Consider the following 22,616-nt stretch of genomic DNA (forward strand, 5'->3'; position numbering starts at 1 on the left):
ATAAACATTGATTAATACTCTGAAATTGAGGACATTTGTCAAAAGATATTGCTTTGTAATTTTATCTGCAGATCAAACCGAAAAGTGGCCGATTTTTTAGGTACATTTAACCTACGAAAATGGATAGTTTACATGTCATCATTTTCTGTTCATTAAGTAACATTCACCGATCTAATTCTATTTAAATTTTCATGCTAGGTGAGTTTTGAACCCAGGATTATATATGTGAAGTTTAGTTTCAACCAGTTGCCTAACACTAAAGATTTTTCTTAAATAGTCCCAAAAGTGGCCGGAATTACGTACATGACCAGTAGGGATCATTTTAGCTACAGTGGGGCCCTTTAATGGCATATACTGATGCCTTTTGTACAATTCTGCAGTTTTACCTTAAAACTGATCTTACAACATGAATCATCATTATTCAACTATGAACTATTTCCCTTAAATGCCAAAAATATTGCTTCCATCCTCTCGCCGAACCCCACAAAACTAGAGTGTTAACAAGGTTTTATAATTTAACTGCCCCTTTCCCTTAGAGCCTTGTTGTTCAGTGGAACGGAACCATTTTCAAACTGAGATATCATTAAAACAAATGTTCTGACCATCTTTCATAAAGATTGGACTATAATTGTGACTTGTAGAGTATTAAAAAGCTTCTTATTTAATTTGACCTAGTGACCTACTTTTTGACCTCAAGTGACCCAGTTTCAAACTCAGCCAAGATATCATTGATAAAAATCTTCGGACCATGCAAGTTTTATGTAGATTTGACAATAAAAACATTGCCATAAGAATGTTAACAACGCAAATGTTGACAAAAGGGGATCACAAAAACTCAGAATGAGCATGTTGTTCTCAAGTGAGCTGAAAATGAGGGCAAACTTTCCCCATACCAGACGAGGTTATATTTTCTGCATGTTTTTTTTTTTTACATCAGTATTTTAGTAACAAACCTACTGCTACATATTCTGCCTTCTTCAAAATGCGGCATATAAATGTTTCTTGCTCGCATTCTTTAAACAAACTCAAATGTCAACTCTTATTGTTTTTCCTGTTTTTTTGTTCATTAAACTATCATAACATTTCAATTACAATGTTCAAATAATATTAAAATATATTCATCAGTTTAATTCAACTTCATTTTAACTGAAAAACTAAAACTGATGTTATGAAAATATCATCATATGCTGGTATCAATTTGTAAATGAACCTTTAAAACTTTTAAATAATAGACCAACAAGCTGATTGAGTTGGACTTTTTAGCGGCTGATTACCTAAAATATTAAATGTAAAGCTTATAATGATTTCAATATGTCTCACCTGAATCTTTCGTTTTGTCGTTTCTGACACATTCTTATAATCGCACACAACAAATGCTACCAGGTAGGTACTCATTTTCACAGAAGTCTCAAACTCATCTTGATAGAGTCCATTGTCAAGCTGAAAATAATGGAATAAGTAATTAGTAATATATTGAATGTCATGTATTAACATTCAATTTTCTGTTAGTTGCCGCTTATATTGCGATTTTAGTCAATTGAATACGGGACCATAACTTTTGTTAAAATTTCACATGTTTATGGACAAGTATGTGATGTACACATTTGCATATGTGTCATGTCTGGGAAAATTCCAGTTTTTGAGTATTTGGGTTTTAAATATTTTCTCTGGGAAACACCATATGCAAACACAAATATTGTGACATCACGACACGAACAGCACTCACCTCCATCTTGTTACACTGAAAAAAGGCACCCAGTTACGCGTTAATTCAATAAACAACAACATTGTTATTGTGTTGAATTATCATATTACATATCTTAAGTACAAATAGACATACATTTGCGTCAAATCATATCAGCCCTAGGCCTAGGGTCTATTTTCTTTGGATATATATACCGGTACAAGAGCTGTCAGAGGACAGCGCGCTCAACTATTCGAATGCTTGACAGTATAACATAAGCCATAATGGAGAAGGGGGGGGGTACAATGTGGGTGTGTGATCATTTAATAGATGATCTTTCAAAAATAAGAAACAAAAAAAAATTGGGGGGGTTCTGAGGTGGGGTGTGGGGGATGGTTTGGGTGGAGCGCATTGTGGTATGTCAGGTAAGTGTTGTTTTGTCAAAATATGAATCAAATGTGATCATAAATAAAGGAGTTATGGCAATGTAAGCAAAATTTATTAATTTGACCTTGAGAGTCAAGGTCATTCAAAGGTCAAGGTCAAATTAAACTTGTCAGGTACAGTACCATCATGATAGTAAGAAAGTATTTGAAGTTTGAAAGTAATAGCTTTGATACTTTAGAAGTAAAGTGGATGTAAACACAAAATTTAACAAAATATTCAGAGTTAATCAGACAAAAAAGGGCCATTATTCTGTTAAAAAGCCAACCAGAGTTATGCAACTTGCCCTGTACAGTCCCCACACGATAGTTAGCAAAGGACATAGGAAATATTTGGGGTAGTACGCAAACTTTAACATAGATTTATCAATAATATGCATATTCTAAGAATAAAATGGGCCATAATTCTGTCAAAATGCTTGATACAGTTGTCTGCTCTTGTTTATAGGTTGGGGTCATGTTGGTAAAGGAGTATGCAAGATATTAAAGCAATATGTCAAGGGACAATGAAAATATTTGGGGTGGTATGCAAACTTTAACATTTGCATGCTAACGCTAACGGGAACGCTGAAGCCGGGTTGAGTAGGATAGCTCCACTATATATATTGCATATATAATAGTCGAGCTAAAAAGGAAAAAAAATGGGGGGGGGGTAGGGGGGGGTTGAGAGGGGGGGTATAATGTGGGGTTGGGTAATTTATTAGATGATCTTTCAAAAATAAAAAAAAAGGAAAATAAATTTTAAAAAAAATTTGGGGGAGGGGGAACAGGGATTCTGGGTTGGGGCGTGGGTATTGTTTGGGTGGAGTCCATTGTGGTATTCAGGTAAGTGTTGTTTTGTAAAAGTATTAATAAAATCGGATCATAAATAAAGAAGTTATGGCAATGTAACTTAAGTAATAAGCATATTGTAAATGGAAAAAGGGCCATAATTCTTACAAAATGCATGATACAGTTGTCTGCTCTTGTTTATAGATTGGGGTCATGTTGGTAAAGAAGTTTGCAAAATATGAAAGCAATATGTCTAGGGACATTGAAAATATTTGAGGTGGTACACAAACTTTAACATAGATTTATCAATAATATGCATATTCTAAGTGAAAAAAGGGCCATAATTCTTTCAAAATACTTGATACAGTTGTCTGCTCTAGTTTATAGGTTGGGGTCATGTTGGTAATTTACTAAAGAAGTATGCAAAATATGAAAGCAATATGTCAAGGGACATTGAAAATATTTGGGGTAGTACGCAAACTTTAACATTTGCACACTAACGCTAATGCCGAACCCGGGGTGAGTAGGATAGCTCCACTGACCACTATATATATTTCATATATAATAGTCGAGCTAAAAACATGTCAGCCACATTAAGAATTAGTAAGTAAGATTAAATACACAAAACAATAATACATGATTCTAATCCAATAATCTAAAGATGGAGTTTCATGAAAAAACAGTCATATTCCAAAAACCTTTATTTAGCTGATTTCATCAGGAAACTGGACAAAATATAATGTAGTTTATTTTTTGAAGAAAAAATCAAAATACTTTCTTAAAGTTTTGTTTTGGGTTTTGGAAAAAAAGTAAAATTAAGATGAGAAATTGGGCCTATTATTGGAATCACTGGATAAGGGAAGAAAGCCTTGACACACACATGTCTTATTCATTGTTCTAACATTGAACAAACAGGCTATCTCTGCACTTTAATTCAAAGTGTTGATGGAAGTTCTTTTTGCTGATAACAGATGACTTTCTTCTTCTGCCTCCTCTAGATTGATCCTTGATTACACTTTCTGTTGCCTGCAGTGGATTCCCAGGCTGCTAACAGAAGATGATTGCCCAGGCTGATTATATGGGCACTTTCTGCTGCCTACATTAAATATCCCAGGCTGATCCAGGATGACACTTTCTGTTGCCTGCAGTGGATTTCCTGGTTGATCCAGGATGACACTTTTCTGTTGCCTGCAGTGGATCCCCAGGCTGATCCAGGATGACACTTTCTGCTAACAGCAGATGATGGCCCAGGCTGATCATCAGGACACATTCTATTGCCTACATTAAATATCCCAGGCTGATCCAGGATGACACTCTGTTACCTGCTTAGGATTGCCCAAGCTGATCATTAGGATAAATTCTACTGCCTATATTGGATTGCCTAGGCTAATCCAGGCTCAGACTTTCTGCTATCTGAAGTGGATTGCCCATGCTGATTCTGTATGTCACTTTCTGCTGCCTGCAGTGGAATGCACAGGCTGATCCTTTCTGCTGCAAAAAGTGCATTACCAAGGCTGATCCACGATGACAGTTTGTGCTCCAGCATTGTGGATTGCCCAGGCTGATCCAGGATGACAGTTTGTGCTCCTGCAGTGTAGATTGCCCAGGCTTATCCATGATAACAGTTTGTGCTCCTGCACAGTAGTTTGCCCAGGCTGATCCAGAATAACAGTTTGTGCTCCTGCAGAGTAGACTGTCCAGGCTGATCCAGAATAACAGTTTGTGCTCCTGCAGTGTGGATTGCCCAGGCTGATCCAGGATGACAGTTTATGCTCCTACAGCGTAGATTGCCCAGGCTGATCAAGAATAACGGTTTGTGCTTCTGCAGTGTGCATTGCCCAGGCTTATCCAGGATAACAGTTTGTGCTCCCGCAGTGTGGAATGCCCAGTCTGATCCAGGATAACAGTTTGTGCTTCTGCAGTGTGGATTGTCCAGGCTGACACAGGCTTGTCCAATCCGCTGGCTGAATTGTATTGCCTAGACAGACCAAGGCTTACACTTGGGTCTTCTTTGCATTGGATAACCCTGGCTCATCTCTTATGATACTTAATTGATACTTATTGAAACCAATTTCACATGTGATGTTTTTTTTAAATAATCTAGTTCAATATTTGAAACTTTATGACAATATATTCTTGTCACACGAAAAGGAAAAAAACAAAAACAAACACATATTATTTTGGTACCTTTGTTGAAACTTTTAGTGGCATGTTGAACAATGAGAAATGCTGCTCATCACGGATCATGGTCATCTCAAATGTTGCCTTCATGGCAGGTTCATCAAAGCTAGGAAAGGCTTCACGGGCATGTGTCGGCTCAAAGTGTGTTGTAGCAATGTACCTTTAATGGGCAAGAGCTTTAGTACTGCAGCGGGTTTTTTGTTTCCTTATTTACCAGCGTGTATATATATGTATTACAATGTCTTTACAATATCATCATATTTTACCAAAATCTTTGAGGTATTTTAACCCAAATCATAGGACCTTGATCCGTTTTGTGTTAAAATGATGTTCATATTGGTAATTCAGTTGCTAGACTGAATCTGAGTTGGAATGTTTTTAATAATTGTCCCAAAACTTAGAGTGATAATTGAGTTCAGCTATTGCTTCACTGATATGGATAGTATTAAGAGAGAAATGTGACTTGTCTCAGTCATTTTTGCTGCACAGTCAAGATTATGTTGAGCAATGATGCTAAATATTACCTGTGCTCTAGTAAAATAAAAGCTAAATGCACATGCCTAAGAAATTGTAGCCTATCAACAAAGGCTAAATCAGAGACAAAACTTTTCTCTTTATGGAATGTTAAATTCAAAGGATGTTTCTTCAAAACAAAAATAAACACAATTGTCCCTGATTAGCACGCATAGACTGCACAGACTTATCTGTGATAATACTTTTTCACAGAGATCTGCTCATATATATTATTATATTATAATGTTCATTGTATTGCGTACATTTGAATTGAAAAACACCAAATTAAGCCCTTGTAAATAAGAAAAGTTTGCCATGTCAATGTAATGTTTATATTTCCTATGTTTAACTGTATTAACTGACGTAATACACAAATAATTTACATCAATTTTATGCCATCAACTCATTGGTAAATTATAAATAAAAATAGATCACATGCTAAGATAAACTAAGATAAAAGAATTATTATAGTATAAAGTATTCATAAAAAATCTTCTAGATTCTAGGTTTGTACTTTTTTCAATAATTATATGTTTGGTTAAACAAAGGTTACACAAATACTTTTTTACAACTAAACAGTCATACCTTTTTTCGTTGGAAGATGACAGGTACGAACTTTTGTAGAAGCCATGCAGAAGTGTCCCTAAGGTTCCATTGTATTCTATGTACATATTTATTTTCAAGCCTTTTGGTAAATATTTCATTAATCTGACATATATTTGCTCATTGTCCTCATGTTCTAACCAGTTTACTACACCAAACAAATTGGTTGGCACACTGTTGTCAGATACTTTTATTGTCATTATGGTCAAGCCTTTCGCATGAAACACAATGAAGTCAGTGTTCTCATTAACATCACAGATAATACTAACATGTCCAGTAAAAAAAGATTCTGAAATGTTTGGGTGCATATACATTTTATAACTGACAGGAGTTACAGAATGTGGAAGTCGAATATTGTGATAAGGAAAGGGTTGTCCATTTGTTGCTGTGTAGTTAGGAGTGCTAACAGGGGTGAGTGTTGTTGTTTGTTGTTTTTCATTTTCAATCACTTTTTCTGAACTGCTCTTTTCCGTGTCTTGATGATTTGCAATAGTTGCCGACAGTGCCACAATGATGATGATTAACACCACAAGAACCAGACCCAAGGCAATCTTGGCCTTTGTGCATGCCACGAATCTAAACCTCTGTATGATACCTCGCTCATAAACAGCCCGTCTGTGAAGACTCTCTCCTGAAACAGTAAAAACGATGTAATAAGTCCAAAATCACCAGTGTGCAAGATATAACAATTTCCGGAACAAAAACATATCCGAATAAGAGCACAATACAGTCAACAATGGCATATTGCTACCTGGCAAGAATGACACGTCTTCGATTTCATTGTCCGACATTTTAGAGTGCTCGCTGACGACGTACACTGTGTTTATTTTGAAATAGCGATGTACCTCATGCAAAAAATAGGCTGAACAGGATGCAAATTTACATTTTCATAATTTCTCGCTTCTTTAGATATTGGTACCTCTTACACGTCCGCGCACTTGTTTTTTTGACGGGAACCAATCCTTGTCATTTCCGTAAAAATGGCGGCGGCCGTTGAAAAGCCAAAAATATTAATTTTAGGAGGTATGATACTGCTATAGCTGTTTGATAGAGCTTCAACATTTTATTCAAATGAATTTTATTCAAATTATATGACCTTATAAATTTCAATATGAAACAAATATACAAACCTTCAAAAAAACTTGTTGGACAATTCGATGTAATTTCGGATATTCGGATAATGACTGTTGCATTACTATATTATTGCTTTCCTTTTTCTATTATTAAGACACGTAATAGGTAAGTTGTAATCAAACTATTTTAATATAAAAATTCGTGACTAGGTTAATCTGGCTAAGAAAGGGCTAGTTTGTACACTAGTCCAAATAATTTGACGTAAGCTACCCCGCTTACGTCTAAACGTCTACCGTAGTTTTCCTGTAGCAAATTGAGTTCAACTTAAACTTCAGTTTTTCTCGTTAAATCTTTGCTAATGCATAAAATTATAATTAATTAGACATAAATGTGAGCGATTACCTCTTAAATGTGTAAAAATTGTGCTTTTAAACCACTTATGTACATTTTTTAAAATAGACATACACAACACACGAAGTGTGTTTGTCGTTTATAGAATTACATTGAATTATCCTGAACGAAATTATTTTTTGAATAGGTTACACAAAACCAATTGTTGTTGTACAACAAACCACATCACTTTTTAGCTTTCTGTACTTTTTAATTAAATGAAACCTATATGTGTGTGTTTAAACTACCAGTTGTATCACGGAGTGTATATTGATAGGAGATGATTCGAGTATTTGACCTCTTAAAAAAAATATACGTTTTAGTATACTCCCGTTGTTATTAATGGATTTATAGCGGGATAAACACAAGAAATACACATTTTATGTTTTACCACCGCGCGTTTTACCGTGTTGTGGCTATCGATCTTTGCAATGATCCTGTCGTAAATTCAATCTTATGCAAAAACTATTCATCCGATTTTATTGGTTTATACGTTATCTTGTTGCTTATTAATTCCTCTTTAAAAAAATATACGTTTTAGTATACTCCCGTTGTTATTAATGGATTTATAGCGAGATAAACACAAGAAATACACATTTTATGTTTTACCACCGCGCGTTTTACCGTGTTGTGGCTATCGATCTTGTACAATTAGCGTACAGCGAAGCGCCGAGGTTATACATTTTGATGTACCCACTCACGTCTTTTGTTGAATTATAGTTTCATTTCTCGGCCGATTTTGACAAATTATATATCATTAGAAAGCTTACGTTACGTAGTAAACAGATATACAAACATATATTAAGTTTTTCTTCTGATTTCGACAGCCAGGCGAGTTATAACTTTAACTTTTGCAAATATCATACCGTATTGGAGTTTTAGAATCTAGATTTACGGTTGACATGTTCGTACTTAATACCAATTTGTAGCGTTCTTCTGATTTCGACAGCCCGGCGAGTTATAACTTAAACTTTTGCAAATATTATACCGTTTTGGAGTTTTAGAATCTTGATTTACGGTTGACATGTTCGTACTTAATACCAATTTGTAGCGTTTATATTTGGAGTTCAGTTTTAAAAATTACATCTTGCTTATAGAATAGAATTCTGTATACGATAGAAAAAAATTGTTTAAAAACGAAAGTAATTAAGGAATGAAGGCGGAAGAAAGAAGCGCGCGTTCCTAACGCACTGAACTGATGCTACGGTCTTGGCGATTATGCTTTTGTTTAGAAACCGGCCATTGAATTTCCTTTGCCATGATTATTATATTTTTTTATGGAATATATTGTGGTATTTTGTTCACGAAACATATCAATAAAGCTTATTATAAATACATCTTAATAAATTAACGATTTCAGCTCTTGTTTATAACACAGAAAGGGTGATAAATTTATGATGAAACAGCGTATATAGCGGATCCTCTCGATTTTATTCTGCTTTGCATGCATACTTGAAATAAAATGGGTGTCAAAAACATTCATCGTTTGCTGTTAATTATCAACGAGGGAATTATGTATAATTATATGAAATGTTATTTACCTTAAATTATCAATTTATTAAAGATTCTTGAAAATCACGGTCGGTGTTACGCGGGTCACTTCGTATTTTGACATCAGGGCATCATGTCCAACTATTCAAAATCAGATTTTTTTCACTGGGACGATGACGGCTTAGATTTAGACAGGCAGACAGATAGTTTATTCAGACTTATGCAACAGTACATCGTCTTCAACTCAAATATATTTATTATTTTTAGACGAATTGTTAGGTGATTACACATATAGCAGTGATGATTCTGAGAATGTTGCCATGTTTCTTATCCGTGTAATCTAGAGTCCGTGGTTTGAGCATTTTTATCGCGGTGTTCAATAAAAGATATCTCAATAATCTTGTTTATTGATAGATCTGTGGTTTTATTGCCCTGTGTTCAGCACAAACCAATTATCTCTTTATGATCAGATACTGTGCCGACCAATACTAAATAACACTATGGTGTCATACGCCACAGCAGGGACCTATGCTTGTGATCATGGAGTCTTAGTGAAAGACTTAAAAAAGTATGTTGTTTCGCTTGCGGTTGTTAAAGCCAAAACGGGGCTTCCCAGCTGGCACAGCTGCTGATATTCGGATCTGAATACCTAAACTTATTCAGACCTTATTCTTAACCGTTGCGCGTTTTACGATATCGGATTTTAGGCGGGAATACAACTCAGTGAAACTATTCGATTTCTTATACAACATTAAGCATATTAACAGTTATTAAAATTAACAATATCAGCGACATCTTTTTAAAGACTAAACACCTTTTCAAGTATCGAATTTAACATGTCAATAAAATATATTAATACCAAAAAAGGTTTCAGTTAATATTGTTCACATTAAACCTTTAAATGAAAGTGTCGCTTTAACTATTTTCCGTGTCTTATTAAGCCGCGAATCGTTTGCTAAAACAGTTAACAAAAAGGGCTACACGTTCTTATTCTTAATGAAATACAAAAATAAGTATAACATTATTATTAACGTCCATAAACACACACGGCAAGATCAAAGTTTTAATGGAAAACTAATATGACATTCCACTTAAATTATTATTTTCGTCTAAATCAAATACTATATATAGAGAAACAATGTATTTATAACCGACCAATGAGGTAACATTATGCAACTTTCAATTTACACAGTGCTATATGGCAACAATATGGAATTTGAACAGTGGTAGTGTTTTAAGGTCTGGACTATCATTACTTGTAAGTTTGTATAAACATTTTTCTAATGCAATAAGTAAAATAATGTTTATATTTTATGTTTAATAATTTATTGCATGATTATTCTGTGCTGTTATATGAATTTGATGCCGTTAAAGCTTCCGACATGAATTCATGTCGGAACGATGCTATTGCAAAATAACGTTAAACGATATGAGGTCGATGTAAATCGACCTCATATTTATAGGAGTAGTTTGTACACCTTTGTTAATCAGTTGTATTTTTTTTGTTGAGTTGTGGATTCTTTTTGAGTCGTTTGTGTAGAGATCACGTTTTATTGCATGATACAACGTTTGCACATGATGCAGTTTATTACAGAAAAAAGGTTTGACACAGTCATATTGTTTATTCAATAAAAAAAAAACAAAAAAAAGGTGTACACAGGGGTGGCGAAATCAAAAGTCCGAGTTGCCCGAGTCGTAAATTTGCTTGTCTGGGCAACTGATTTTTTATGCCCCCGGATCGAAAGATTGGGGGTATATTGTTTTTGGCCTGTCTGTCTGTCTGTCTGTCATTCATTGTGTGTGTCCCAAAACTTTAACCTTGATTAAAGTTTTGCGATAACTTTTGCAATATTGAAGATAGCAACTTGATATTTGGCATGCATGTGTATCTCATGGAGTTGCACATTTTGAGTGGTGAAAGGTCAAGGTCATCCTTCAAAATCAAAGGTCTAAAAAACAAATCCAAGGGAAGTAATAAGTTTTAAAAGGGAGATAATTTCTAAACCTGCCAAATTATTTATTGACATTTTATTTCAAAGCGGCGCAATAGGGGGCAGTGTGTTTCTGACAAACACATCTCTTGTTGCAATTAAGTTGTCCATGGACAACCAGTCGGGTCGAGGAATATAAAAAAATAGATTGTATTAAAGCTGTAAATAAGTTTTACAAAACTGCATGTTGACATGCGATTACATTGTCAGTGCTATTTGTGGAGCAATCAAGCTACAATACGGACACTCTCCTTCGCAGTGATCTCCCTTATATATAAGAGACCGGGAGCATGCTGCATTGTCAACATTCTGTTGGAAAGTGTGCAGACTGATTTCTTTATTTTTACAATCAGATGGACATAAAAGTATCGAACTAACTTAGATCATCAAAACACGGCTTTGCAAGATTAAAAGTTATCAAAACACGGCTTTGCAAGATTAAAAGTGTGAGAAAGTCTTTATATTGTTTATAATATACTGCTATAATGAATGTACCGTGGAAATACAACCATAACTAAAACAAGCAAGTTACTCATTTTGATTTATTCCACATTATTTTACATTTATCAATAAATGCGTATATAATTTACATAAACATAAACGGACAAGTGTAGTTCAGCAACGGACAAGTAAATTTCCTAAATGGTTGTCCGTGGACAAGTTTAGTTTTTATACGCCCGTCTATGACGGGACGTATTATGGTATACCCCGCGTCCGTCTGTCCGTCCGTCTGTCCGTCCGTCTGTCCGTCCGTCTGTCCGTCCGTCCGTCCGTCCGTCCGTCTGTTAATGTCGTACGCTACATCAAATATCCTTTGACAGATTTTCTTCAAATTTTAACACAATCTTAATATTGATAAACCCTGATCCCCTTTCGTTTTTGACGGAATTCTGAATTGTCGTTCCAGAGTTATGGGACTTTGTTCGTCAAAATTTCGTGATTTCATTGAATGTCCTACTGTAGCTCAAATATCCTTCGATGGATTTTTTTCAAATTTCAACACAATCTTAATATTGATAAACCCTGATCCCCTTTCGTTTTTGACGGAATTCTGAATTGTCGTTCCAGAGTTATGGGACTTTGTTCGTCAAAATTTCGTGATTTCATTGAATGTCCTACTGTAGCTATATAAAAATGTTAAAGTTGTTATAACTTTGGTATGCTTGGACCTAGAGTCTTGAAACTTGACATGAAGGTTGGCCAGAACTAGTAAGTAACCACTGGACATTTCAAGGTCATTCATTTGAAGGTCAAGGTCACTGTGACCTTGAATGTAAAAATGTTAAAGTTGTTATAACTTTGGTATGCTTGGACCTAGAGTCTTGAAACTTGACATGAAGGTTGGCCAGAACTAGTAAGTAACCCCTGGACATTTCAAGGTCATTCATTTGAAGGTCAAGGTCACTGTGACCTTGAATGTAAAAATGTTAAAGTTCTTATTTCATGTTATAACTTTGGTATGCTTGTACCTAGAGTCTTCAAACTTGAAATAAAGATTGGCCAGTACTAGAAGATGACCACTGGTCATTTCAATGTCATTCATTTGAAGGTCAAGGTCACTGTGACCTTAAATGTTAAAATGTTAAAATTGTTATAACTTTGGTATGCTTGGACATAGAGTCTTCAAACTTGACATGAAGGTTTGCAAGCACACTTAGATGACCACTGGTCATTTCAAGGTCATTCATTCTAAGGTCAAGGTCACTGTGACCTTAAATGTTATTGTTGTTCATGTATCCTACCGTAGCTCAAATATCCCCCGATGGATTTTTTATACGCCCGTCTATGACGGGACGTATTATGGTATACCCCGCGTCCGTCTGTCCGTCCGTCCGTCCGTCTGTTAATGTCGTACGCTACGTCAAATATCCTTTGACAGATTTTCTTCAAATTTTAACACAATCTTAATATTGATAAACCCTGATCCCCTTTCGTTTTTGACGGAATTCTGAATTGTCGTTCCAGAGTTATGGGACTTTGTTCGTCAAAATTTCGTGATTTCATTGAATGTCCTACTGTAGCTCAAATATCCTTCGATGGATTTTTTTCAAATTTCAACACAATCTTAATATTGATAAACCCTGATCCCCTTTCGTTTTTGACGGAATTCTGAATTGTCGTTCCAGAGTTATGGGACTTTGTTCGTCAAAATTTCGTTATTTCCATGCTCATGTACTTATAAAATAAACCATGTATTCAAATACAAATAAACTGAAGTAAAAAAATGATTCAAAGGGTTATTTATTACCTTACTACTTCATTGGCGAACGACGGGCGTATCATGCGCTCATGGCGCAGCTTTTATTTTAGATTTCGCCACCCCTGTTACATATAAATTTGTATTTCATCACAACACAATATGTTTATGTTTTGTTCAAATCATGTTTCTAAGCAAAGGCGCTTGATGGCAATGCATTTTTTTCTTTTATTTTTTTTTAGGTACCCGTTGTTAATTATAATGCATGCATCGTCTGTGGATGTTTCTATTAAAACTGAAAGTAGATAAAGCAAGAGCGAGGTTCCCGGCCTGCGCGCGCATTTCAATAAGCGATGCACCCTGTTTTCGGAGTTGGAGTTGCCTGGATACCTTGTTATTTATATACATTTTTGATAGTGAATGTTTTTTTTCAGAAAAGTTGATTTTTCGTTATATTTTGATTATTTATCATTCAAAATGATATTTTCACTGATTAATATCATAGCCACACACTAACCACCTGTGACACTTATAAGAAAATTACCCATGACTCAAGAGGTATATGGTATACCTAGCTTTCCCTCATAACTGTCAGACCAAGTAAGTGGTTAATTACAAAATAGTGTATTTACACTAGCAATAATATTGTTTCATGAGTCCTATGGGAGACTAATCAAACTTGTGGTAAAAGTTGATACTTTTTTAACACAATGACATATTACAGCTAACAGGTTGTGTTCACTTTACTTTTCAGAAATTGTAAAACCCATTAATGATGCCTAATTAAAAATTGCTATTTCTTCTTGGCTGACATAATAATACCGGTAATTATACAATTTTGGAAGAAATCTTACCCTGATTTTATATGATGACTATATTATTTAAATTTCAGGCACTGGCTTTATAGGTCGCAACTTTGTATTGTTCTTGGTGAAGAATGATCTCGCAAGTAAAGTAGGTATTAGAAAAACGGTTTTCATTAGGTAGAATATTCAATGTATAGTAGAGAATGTAACATGACTGTTGTGGTCTGGTGGGATTCTATCTGGTCTTTGAATTTGATACTGACATATTAAAATTGTTGCAGCACCTGCATAGCACCTAGAATATCCCCACTTTAAAAGCATTCTTAAGGCACTCTTTCTACACAGTAAGCAGATTCAAGAGTCACTTGATAAGTCTTTGGCTTGATTCCACCAACTTTAACAATACCAGCTTGATTCCACCAACTTTAACAACACCAGCTTGATTCCACCAACTTTAACAACACCAGCTTGATTCCACCAACTTTAACAACACCAGCTGGATTCCACCAACTTTAACAACACCAGCTTGATTCCTCCAACTTTAACAACACCAGCTTGATTCCACCAACTTGAACAACACCAGCTTGATTCCACCGACTTTAACAACACCAGCTTGATTCCGCCAACTGTGCATGTTTTTTGTTGTTGTTTTACGTAGTACTTATTGTTTAAGTTTTAGATTTTATTGTTTAATTAATTGTCTTATAGCTATACACATAGGGTAGTTTTATAGTGTCTTGTTGATCTTTCTAATCTATGGTTACTGTGCATGTTTTTACGTAGTACTTATAGTATAATAGAGTAGTTATATAGTATAATTGAGTAGTTTTGATCGATTTCTTTTGAAACAGTGTTGCAAAATGTATTCGTATCTGCGATACGTCAAATGTTCTTATGTAAAGCGCCTTTGAACGTACACTCTTGCATGAAAAGGGCGCTATATAAATCCGGTGTAATAATAATAATAAAAATAATAATAATAAATAGCAGAAAAATGATTACACATGTATTGAGTCAAATAGTATTTAGGTATGAAATAATATATCAAACATCATAACACATTCATCAAGTTTATGTGTGTGAAAAATTCATATCACAATTCATTGTATTTTAATCAGTGAAAGCAATAAGGTGATACAGTTTTGGTAACATTCTTAGTCTCCTGCTATAGCTAGTGATGTCTGAGTGAAAGCAATAAGGTTATACAGTTTTGGTAACATTCTTAGTCTCCTGCTATAGCTAGTGATGTCTCAGTGAAAGCAATAAGGTGATACAGTTTTGGTAACATTCTTAGTCTCCTGCTATAGCTAGTGATGTCTCAGTGAAAGCAATAAGGTGATACAGTTTTGGTAACATTCTTAGACTCCTGCTATAGCTAGTGATGTCTCAGTGAAAGCAATAAGGTGATACAGTTTTGGTAACATTCTTGGTCTCCTGCTTTAGCTAGTGATGTCTCAGTGAAAGCAATAAGGTGATACAGTTTTGGTAACATTCTTAGCCTCCTGCTATAGCTAGTGATGTCTCAGTGAAAGCAATAAGGTGATACAGTTTTGGTAACATTCTTAGTCTCCTGCTATAGCTAGTGATGTCTCAGTGAAAGCAATAAGGTGATACAGTTTTAGTAACATTCTTAGTCTCCTGCTATAGCTAGTGATGTCTCAATGAAAGCAATAAGGTGATACAGTTTTGGTAACATTCTTAGTCTCCTGCTATAGCTAGTGATGTCTCAGTGAAAGCAATAAGGTGATACAGTTTTGGTAACATTCTTAGTCTCCTGCTATAGCTAGTGATGTCTCAGTGAAAGCAATAAGGTGATACAGTTTTGGTAACATTCTTAGTCTCCTGCTATAGCTAGTGATGTCTCAGTGAAAGCAATAAGGTGATACAGTTTTGGTAACATTCTTAGCCTCCTGCTATAGCTATTGATGTCTCAGTGAAAGCAATAAGGTGATACAGTTTTGGTAACATTCTTAGCCTCCTGCTATAGCTAGTGATGTCTCAGTGAAAGCAATAAGGTGATACAGTTTTGGTAACATTCTTAGTCACCTGCTATAGCTAGTGATGTCTCAGTGAAAGCAATAAGGTTATACAGTTTTGGTAACATTCTTAGCCTTCTGCTATAGCTAGTGATGTCTGAGTGAAAGCAATAAGGTTATACAGTTTTGGTAACATTCTTAGCCTCCTGCTATAGCTATTGATGTCTCAGTGAAAGCAATAAGGTGATACAGTTTTGGTAACATTCTTAGTCTCCTGCTATAGCTAGTGATGTCTCAGTGAAAGCAATAAGGTGATACAGTTTTGGTAACATTCTTAGTCTCCTGCTATAGCTAGTGATGTCTCAGTGAAAGCAATAAGGTGATACAGTTTTGGTAACATTCTTAGCCTCCTGCTATAGCTAGTGATGTCTCAGTGAAAGCAATAAGGTGATACAGTTTTGGTAACATTCTTAGTCTCCTGCTATAGCTAGTGATGTCTCAGTGAAAGCAATAAGGTGATACAGTTTTGGTAACATTCTTAGTCTCCTGCTTTAGCTAGTGATGTCTCAGTGAAAGCAATAAGGTGATACAGTTTTGGTAACATTCTTAGTCTCCTGCTATAGCTAGTGATGTCTCAGTGAAAGCAATAAGGTTATACAGTTTTGGTAACATTCTTAGCCTCCTGCTATAGCTAGTGATGTCTCAGTGAAAGCAATAAGGTCAGTGCTCCAGCTAGGCCTAAATCGAAGGGCGCCGCGCCCTGCTCTCCCGAACCTCCGCCCTGCTCCCCCGAACCCCCGCCCTGCCCCCCCCCCCCCCTCTCAAAAAAAAATAAAAAAAAATTTTTTTTTTTTTTTTACATATGATAATTCATAAACCTCTTATTTCATTGTCATTATTTTAATCCTCATTGTAGACATTATATTTGAATGGTTTAATAAGAATGGGAATAATACAATTATTTATAACATATAAATTAAAATGCAATAGGAAGCATTCCAGAAACACCCGCGCGCTCGAACGTGCCCTTTTCACAAAATACTGCGCGTCGAAAGTGCCCGTTTGACAATATACTGCGCGTCGAAAGTGCCCTTTTGACAAAAAAGCCCCCCTGCCCTTTTCAAATCCTAGCTGGAGCACTGAAGGTGATACAGTTTTGGTAACATTTTTAGCCTCCTGCTATAGCTAGTGATGTCTCAGTGAAAGCAATAAGGTTATACAGTTTTGGTAACATTCTTAGCCTCCTGCTATAGCTAGTGATGTCTCAGTGAAAGCAATAAGGTTATACAGTTTTGGTAACATTCTTAGCCTCCTGCTATAGCTAGTGATGTCTCAGTGAAAGCAATAAGGTGATACAGTTTTGGTAACATTCTTAGTCTCCTGCTATAGCTAGTGATGTCTCAGTGAAAGCAATAAGGCAGGCTTTTTCCGCCCTATGCCACGGGTCCGAAATTCGGCCCCATTCCCAATGCAAATCTGGTTGTTTTTTCCCAAATGAAAAAAAAATTCCCAATTAAAAAAAAAAAAAAAAAAATTTTTTTTTTTTTTTTTTTTTTTTTTACCCTTTTAATATATAAGTTGACCTGATCTGGTGTAGAAAATAGAAAGTATTGCATAATTAAATTATCTGTTGCCTTGAATTTGTTTTAAGAACTGTAAAATATGTTAATGATTATTTAAGACTTTCCTTTTTTCCTCAAAATCCGGCGCTTCCCGCGATTTTTTTCACCTCAAAAAGGCCAAGCCTTTTTCCCAAATTCAGATTAAAAAACCTGCACTAATCACACATGTTCATAATATTTTGTAAAATTTTAATAATAAGTTATCAAAATAGTCGTTATTTACCAGTTAACGGCTTCTTTGAAATATAAGAAACACTGTTTTAAATAATTTACATGCGATAATTTTTCCCAATTGAGCCAATTTTGCGATTATTTTTTTTCCCAAAATGGGGGTTTTCACGACGCGAAATTCCCAAAATTCCAGTGTGGCGTTTTCCCAAAATGGAGCGGAAAAAGCCTGTAAGGTGATACAGTTTTGGTAACATTCTTAGTCTCCTGCTATAGCTAGTGATGTCTCAGTGAAAGCAATAAGGTGATACAGTTTTGGTAACATTCTTAGTCTCCTGCTATAGCTAGTGATGTCTCAGTGAAAGCAATAAGGTGATACAGTTTTGGTAACATTCTTAGTCTCCTGCTATAGCTAGTGATGTCTCAGGAGTAAATCAGTATGTTAAAATTTACCAGTAATTACATTTTTACTGACTTATTCTAACAATCATATAACCTTTCTAAAAAATTAAATAAAAATTCAGTTAAATCAATGTACTAAAAAAACTGGAATCAATGCCTGTTTAAAATAAATTAAACATGGATTTATAGTTGATTGCCAAATGCTTAATTAGTATTAATTCTTCCTATCTTCACTTTATTCATTTGTTTCAGATTCGTGTTTCTGACAAAGTTCCACCTCCGATGGCTTGGATGAATTCAGTTCATAAGGTGAATCTTATCATCTTGATACAGTTAAATCATTGAGTTGGAAGATAGACCTTGACCTAAGGTCATCCAATTCAATCAGCTTATTTCATGATACATACAATCATGCCTGTTAAAACAGGTCAAGCTCAATTTATTGAGGGATGTATTCAGTTCCCTTTATCCCTTCATACACCAGCGATTTCTATTAGTGCTGCAACAATACGCCAAAAACCGTATCGCAATATATTGTCAGTTCAAAAACCCGTATTGCAATATATCGCAATATATTGCTAACTTGTACCAAAATTATAACTTGCCAATTACCCGATAATCCCTTAAATTCCAATTTTAAAGCAAATTCTGGTAAATATTTACTATAAATGTGCTCAAGAATAATAAGAAACACAAACATTCGCAAATTTTCTTAAGTATCAAATACATTTTTGCAATTGTTACTATTTAAAGATGTGATGAAATAACGTCCAACCGGGGCGTTTTTCCCACTGAACACGCGTAATTCAGCTGACGTGATGTTCCCGTTTTTATACAACACAAAATACACCCTTACTTTCCATGCGACGTTCTACATGTCTGTATAATTTTCGCGCGGTTTTTATTGAGACAAAGGATAAAGCACTTTTTATTTGACGCTATAATTTTTTATTGTCGCGTTAGCATTCAAATTTGGAAGCGTGTTTCCGAAATTCGGATTACAAATAATGCTCAAATCAGAATCAAACGAAACATTTACAGCTGTGCGCAATTAATTCAACGATAATCTGTTCAAAAGCATCGAATGAATGCTCCCATGTAACAACGCTACTCCGTATAATACACTTTTTAGAATGCTATTTTTACGTAAAAAATAATTTACACTGCTTTGTTTTGTTTACCTTTTTATCATTATTTCGGATGGCTTTTCTGGACGAAATGTGAATGAATTTTTGTAAAATTTTCGTACCGGTGTGATGAAAATCATATCGCAATACAATATGCGGATTGCGTATTGCGATATATACCGATATACCGGTATATTGTTGCAGCCCTAATTTTTATGTCTTTATCATTTTCTCATCATTTTTAACCCTCTAGTATTAAATGTATCGGGCATATGCAACACAGAAATGTGAACTCCCAGCGGCTGATTAATGATAACCCTTTTTGGTGAAATATTACTTTAATTGAAACATTTGAAAATACATTTGACCTAAATTCATGCAAATATCTTGAACTGCATTATCGTTTTGTTGCTTTAACACTTATTTGATTCTGTTAATGAATCTGTTAATCTAGCACAAAAAAACTGTTTACTGGGTATTTCCCATCAGGCATTTATGGAAGGCAGCAAGGTTCTAAACATTAACAAATGTAGTAAATCAGTTGACATTTAGTTGGACATGGTTGTTGTCTCAGAGTTCAAATAATTGCTTTTAAACTGCTGAAAACATGCTCTATAGAGTCAACACTGCATACAGTTCATAATATAATTGCATTTCAACAAAAGTCATTGCTTGTTCAACTGCTGTTGTTTCTTTCAAACATGTTGTGTGAACCTAATTGTAACTTCATAGTTTTTTTCTTTCAGGAAGCCTTTGCTAACCCAGTAGTTGAATTTAAACATGCTAATCTAATCAATCCTGTGTCGGTTAGCAATGTGTTCACCCTGGATGAGGGAAACTTTGACTTTGCCGTCAACTTGGCTGCTGAAACTAAATATGGGCAGTCTGATAAGGTAATCATTTAATCTGTCTTTTTCATTAACACATTTATGCCTAGTGGACTCTCCCATCCTTCTAAATTGGATCGATTTATTTGCAAAATTAGGGATGTCTGGTATATTTATTTCTATTTTTAGCGAGGCTGTTTTTGGAGAAAACCCGAGCTATTGTCATAGCCAGCTCACCGTCCGCCGTAGGCGTCATGCTAAAACATTAACATTGGCCATAACTTTTTAAATATTGAAGATAGCAACTTGACATTTGGCATGCATGTGTATCTCATGGAGCTGCACATTTTGAGCGGTAAAATTTCAAGGTGAACATCATCCCTCAAGGTCTAGGGTCGAAAAAAAGTCAAGGGAAGTAATAAGCTTTAAATGGACATAGTTATCTGACCTGCCCATGTATATGTTTTTGTTAAATAAATCAAAGCGGCGCAGTAGGCGGCATTGTGTTTCTGACAAACACATTGTGGTAAAAGGTCAAGGTCATCCTTTACAGTCTATGGTAAAAAATACAAATTTAAGGGAAGTAATAAGCTTTAAAGGGAGATAATTATTCAATATTGAACATAGCCACTTTATATATTTGGCATGCATGTGTACCTCATGGAGCTGCACATTTTGGGTGGTGAATCTACAGTCACGGTAGTGGCTTTTAATTTTTTGCTACTAAAAATAGAGATTTTATAGAGACAATTATTTTAAAGGGAAGTAATTTATATAATTATAAATCTGATATTATATATTTGCTTACCAAGAATTGAAGTTCTTTTCACAGTTACTGTACAAATTTATTATTTAGATTATTTATAACCCAAATGATTGATTAGTCAAAGTTTTTTTTTAAATGATATAATTATCATTTCTTTGATGTTCATTACATATCTGTGGACTTATGTCCATAGCAACTCTGGCTATGATCTCTGTTAAACCACAGGCCTTGGTTGTCAGTGATGTCTGACATGGTCATAATTGACCGTGAGACCCTCTCTCCCCCTCCTCCCGTTGGATTGGACAAAGTCAAGGCAAGTAATAACCTTTAAAAGGGATATGACTTCTATACCTGCCAAATGATAAATAGAAATTTTATTTCAATGCGGCCCAGTAGGGCATTGTGTTTCAGACAAACACATCTCTTGTTGGGTCACTAGGTCCAAGGTCAAGGTCACTGTGAGCTTAAAAAAAAAAAATTCTGACAAGCTTTCGCAGCCGAGCATGGCACCCGTTATGCGGTGCTCTTGTTAGAATATTTCTTACAGAAATTCCTTTAAGCAAAACAAACAGCGCAGACCCTGATGAGATGCCGCATCATGTGGCGTCTCATCTGGGTCTTGGCTGTTTGCCAAGGCCTTTTTTCTAGACGCTAGGCATAAATGTGTTAACTCTTATGCTAAATTTATTGATGACCAGTTTGTAAAAGTTTGCCTCTAAATATGCACAATATTTGATGTATTTGAAGTTTTTCCTAATTCAATTGACAAACAAAACAATTTGAATTATGTTCCTGTGTTTTGGATTATGGCAAATTTTCTGGGTCCATTGTAGGATGTGAAACAAATATTATGTTATTTTTATGCCATATATAGTTAATTACTTCAAGAAAGAATTAATGATTTTCTGGTTAAAATTTGAGGGAGAGGTAAGATGTCTTAAGTTATCAACAATGATTTCCATTTGCTAGTAAAGTCAACTAACTTGATAATATATTAATTTATCACATGCCATACCCTGTTTCCCATGTAATATAACCATAAGGAATATTTTTATCTTGCACATGACATTGCATGTGTAATATACTTTTTAAGTGTTTTCATTGGCTTATTTTCGCTCGATTGACGAATCGAATTTTGTTATTTTGCTGAAATGACGTTTCACGAAATGTAAACAACATTCAGGATTTATCATTATGTTTGCGTAAATATTTAATTAATTTGCTTATTTAAAAGTATGTGATAAAAAAGATCTGGCAGGAGTTGTCATATCATACCATATTTTATTATTTTATTAAACTTGTTGAGGAAATTCGTTAGTAAGCTCGCCAAAAGCTCGCCTACTAACAAATTCCTGAACTCGTTTAATAAAATATGGTATGATATGACAGCTCTTGCCAGATCTTATATATTTATACGTGTATCTAAATTATTTATCTTCTGAAACTAAGAAGTTACATCTTGACCAACAGGTTTACAGTGAGGGCATTGTAAGACTGAGCTTGAACTGTGCAAAGGAAGCTGAAAAGCGTAACATCAAGTTCTACATAGAAATGTCTTCCGGACAAATGGCCTCCAGTGAAAAG

The 22,616-nt window shown here is 35.0% G+C and overlaps 2 protein-coding genes across 4 annotated transcripts in view; one reads left to right on the plus strand and one right to left on the minus strand.

Annotated features, from left to right (window-relative positions):
• LOC127855128 (endoplasmic reticulum aminopeptidase 1-like) overlaps positions 1-7,122 on the minus strand; it is a 57,387-nt gene extending 50,265 nt beyond the window's left edge. For all 3 annotated transcript variants that reach the window (XM_052390512.1, XM_052390513.1, XM_052390511.1), the window contains exons 1-4: positions 6,947-7,122; positions 6,178-6,826; positions 5,086-5,239; positions 1,321-1,440 (exon numbers count right to left, since the gene is read on the minus strand). In XM_052390512.1, the coding sequence (XP_052246472.1) occupies positions 1,321-1,440; positions 5,086-5,239; positions 6,178-6,826; positions 6,947-6,986 (963 nt within the window). In that variant the 5' untranslated portion in view covers positions 6,987-7,122. The remainder of the gene's footprint in view (positions 1-1,320; positions 1,441-5,085; positions 5,240-6,177; positions 6,827-6,946) is intronic.
• A 29-nt stretch (positions 7,123-7,151) lies between these two features.
• LOC127855129 (uncharacterized) overlaps positions 7,152-22,616 on the plus strand; it is a 43,736-nt gene continuing 28,271 nt past the window's right edge. Inside the window, exons 1-5 of the mRNA XM_052390514.1 lie at positions 7,152-7,218; positions 14,231-14,292; positions 18,565-18,621; positions 20,186-20,332; positions 22,503-22,616. Of these exons, the coding sequence (XP_052246474.1) occupies positions 7,176-7,218; positions 14,231-14,292; positions 18,565-18,621; positions 20,186-20,332; positions 22,503-22,616 (423 nt within the window). The 5' untranslated portion in view covers positions 7,152-7,175. The remainder of the gene's footprint in view (positions 7,219-14,230; positions 14,293-18,564; positions 18,622-20,185; positions 20,333-22,502) is intronic.

Source organism: Dreissena polymorpha, chromosome 13, assembly GCF_020536995.1.
Source record: "Dreissena polymorpha isolate Duluth1 chromosome 13, UMN_Dpol_1.0, whole genome shotgun sequence".
In the NCBI taxonomy this organism is placed as follows: Eukaryota; Metazoa; Mollusca; class Bivalvia; order Myida; family Dreissenidae; genus Dreissena; species Dreissena polymorpha.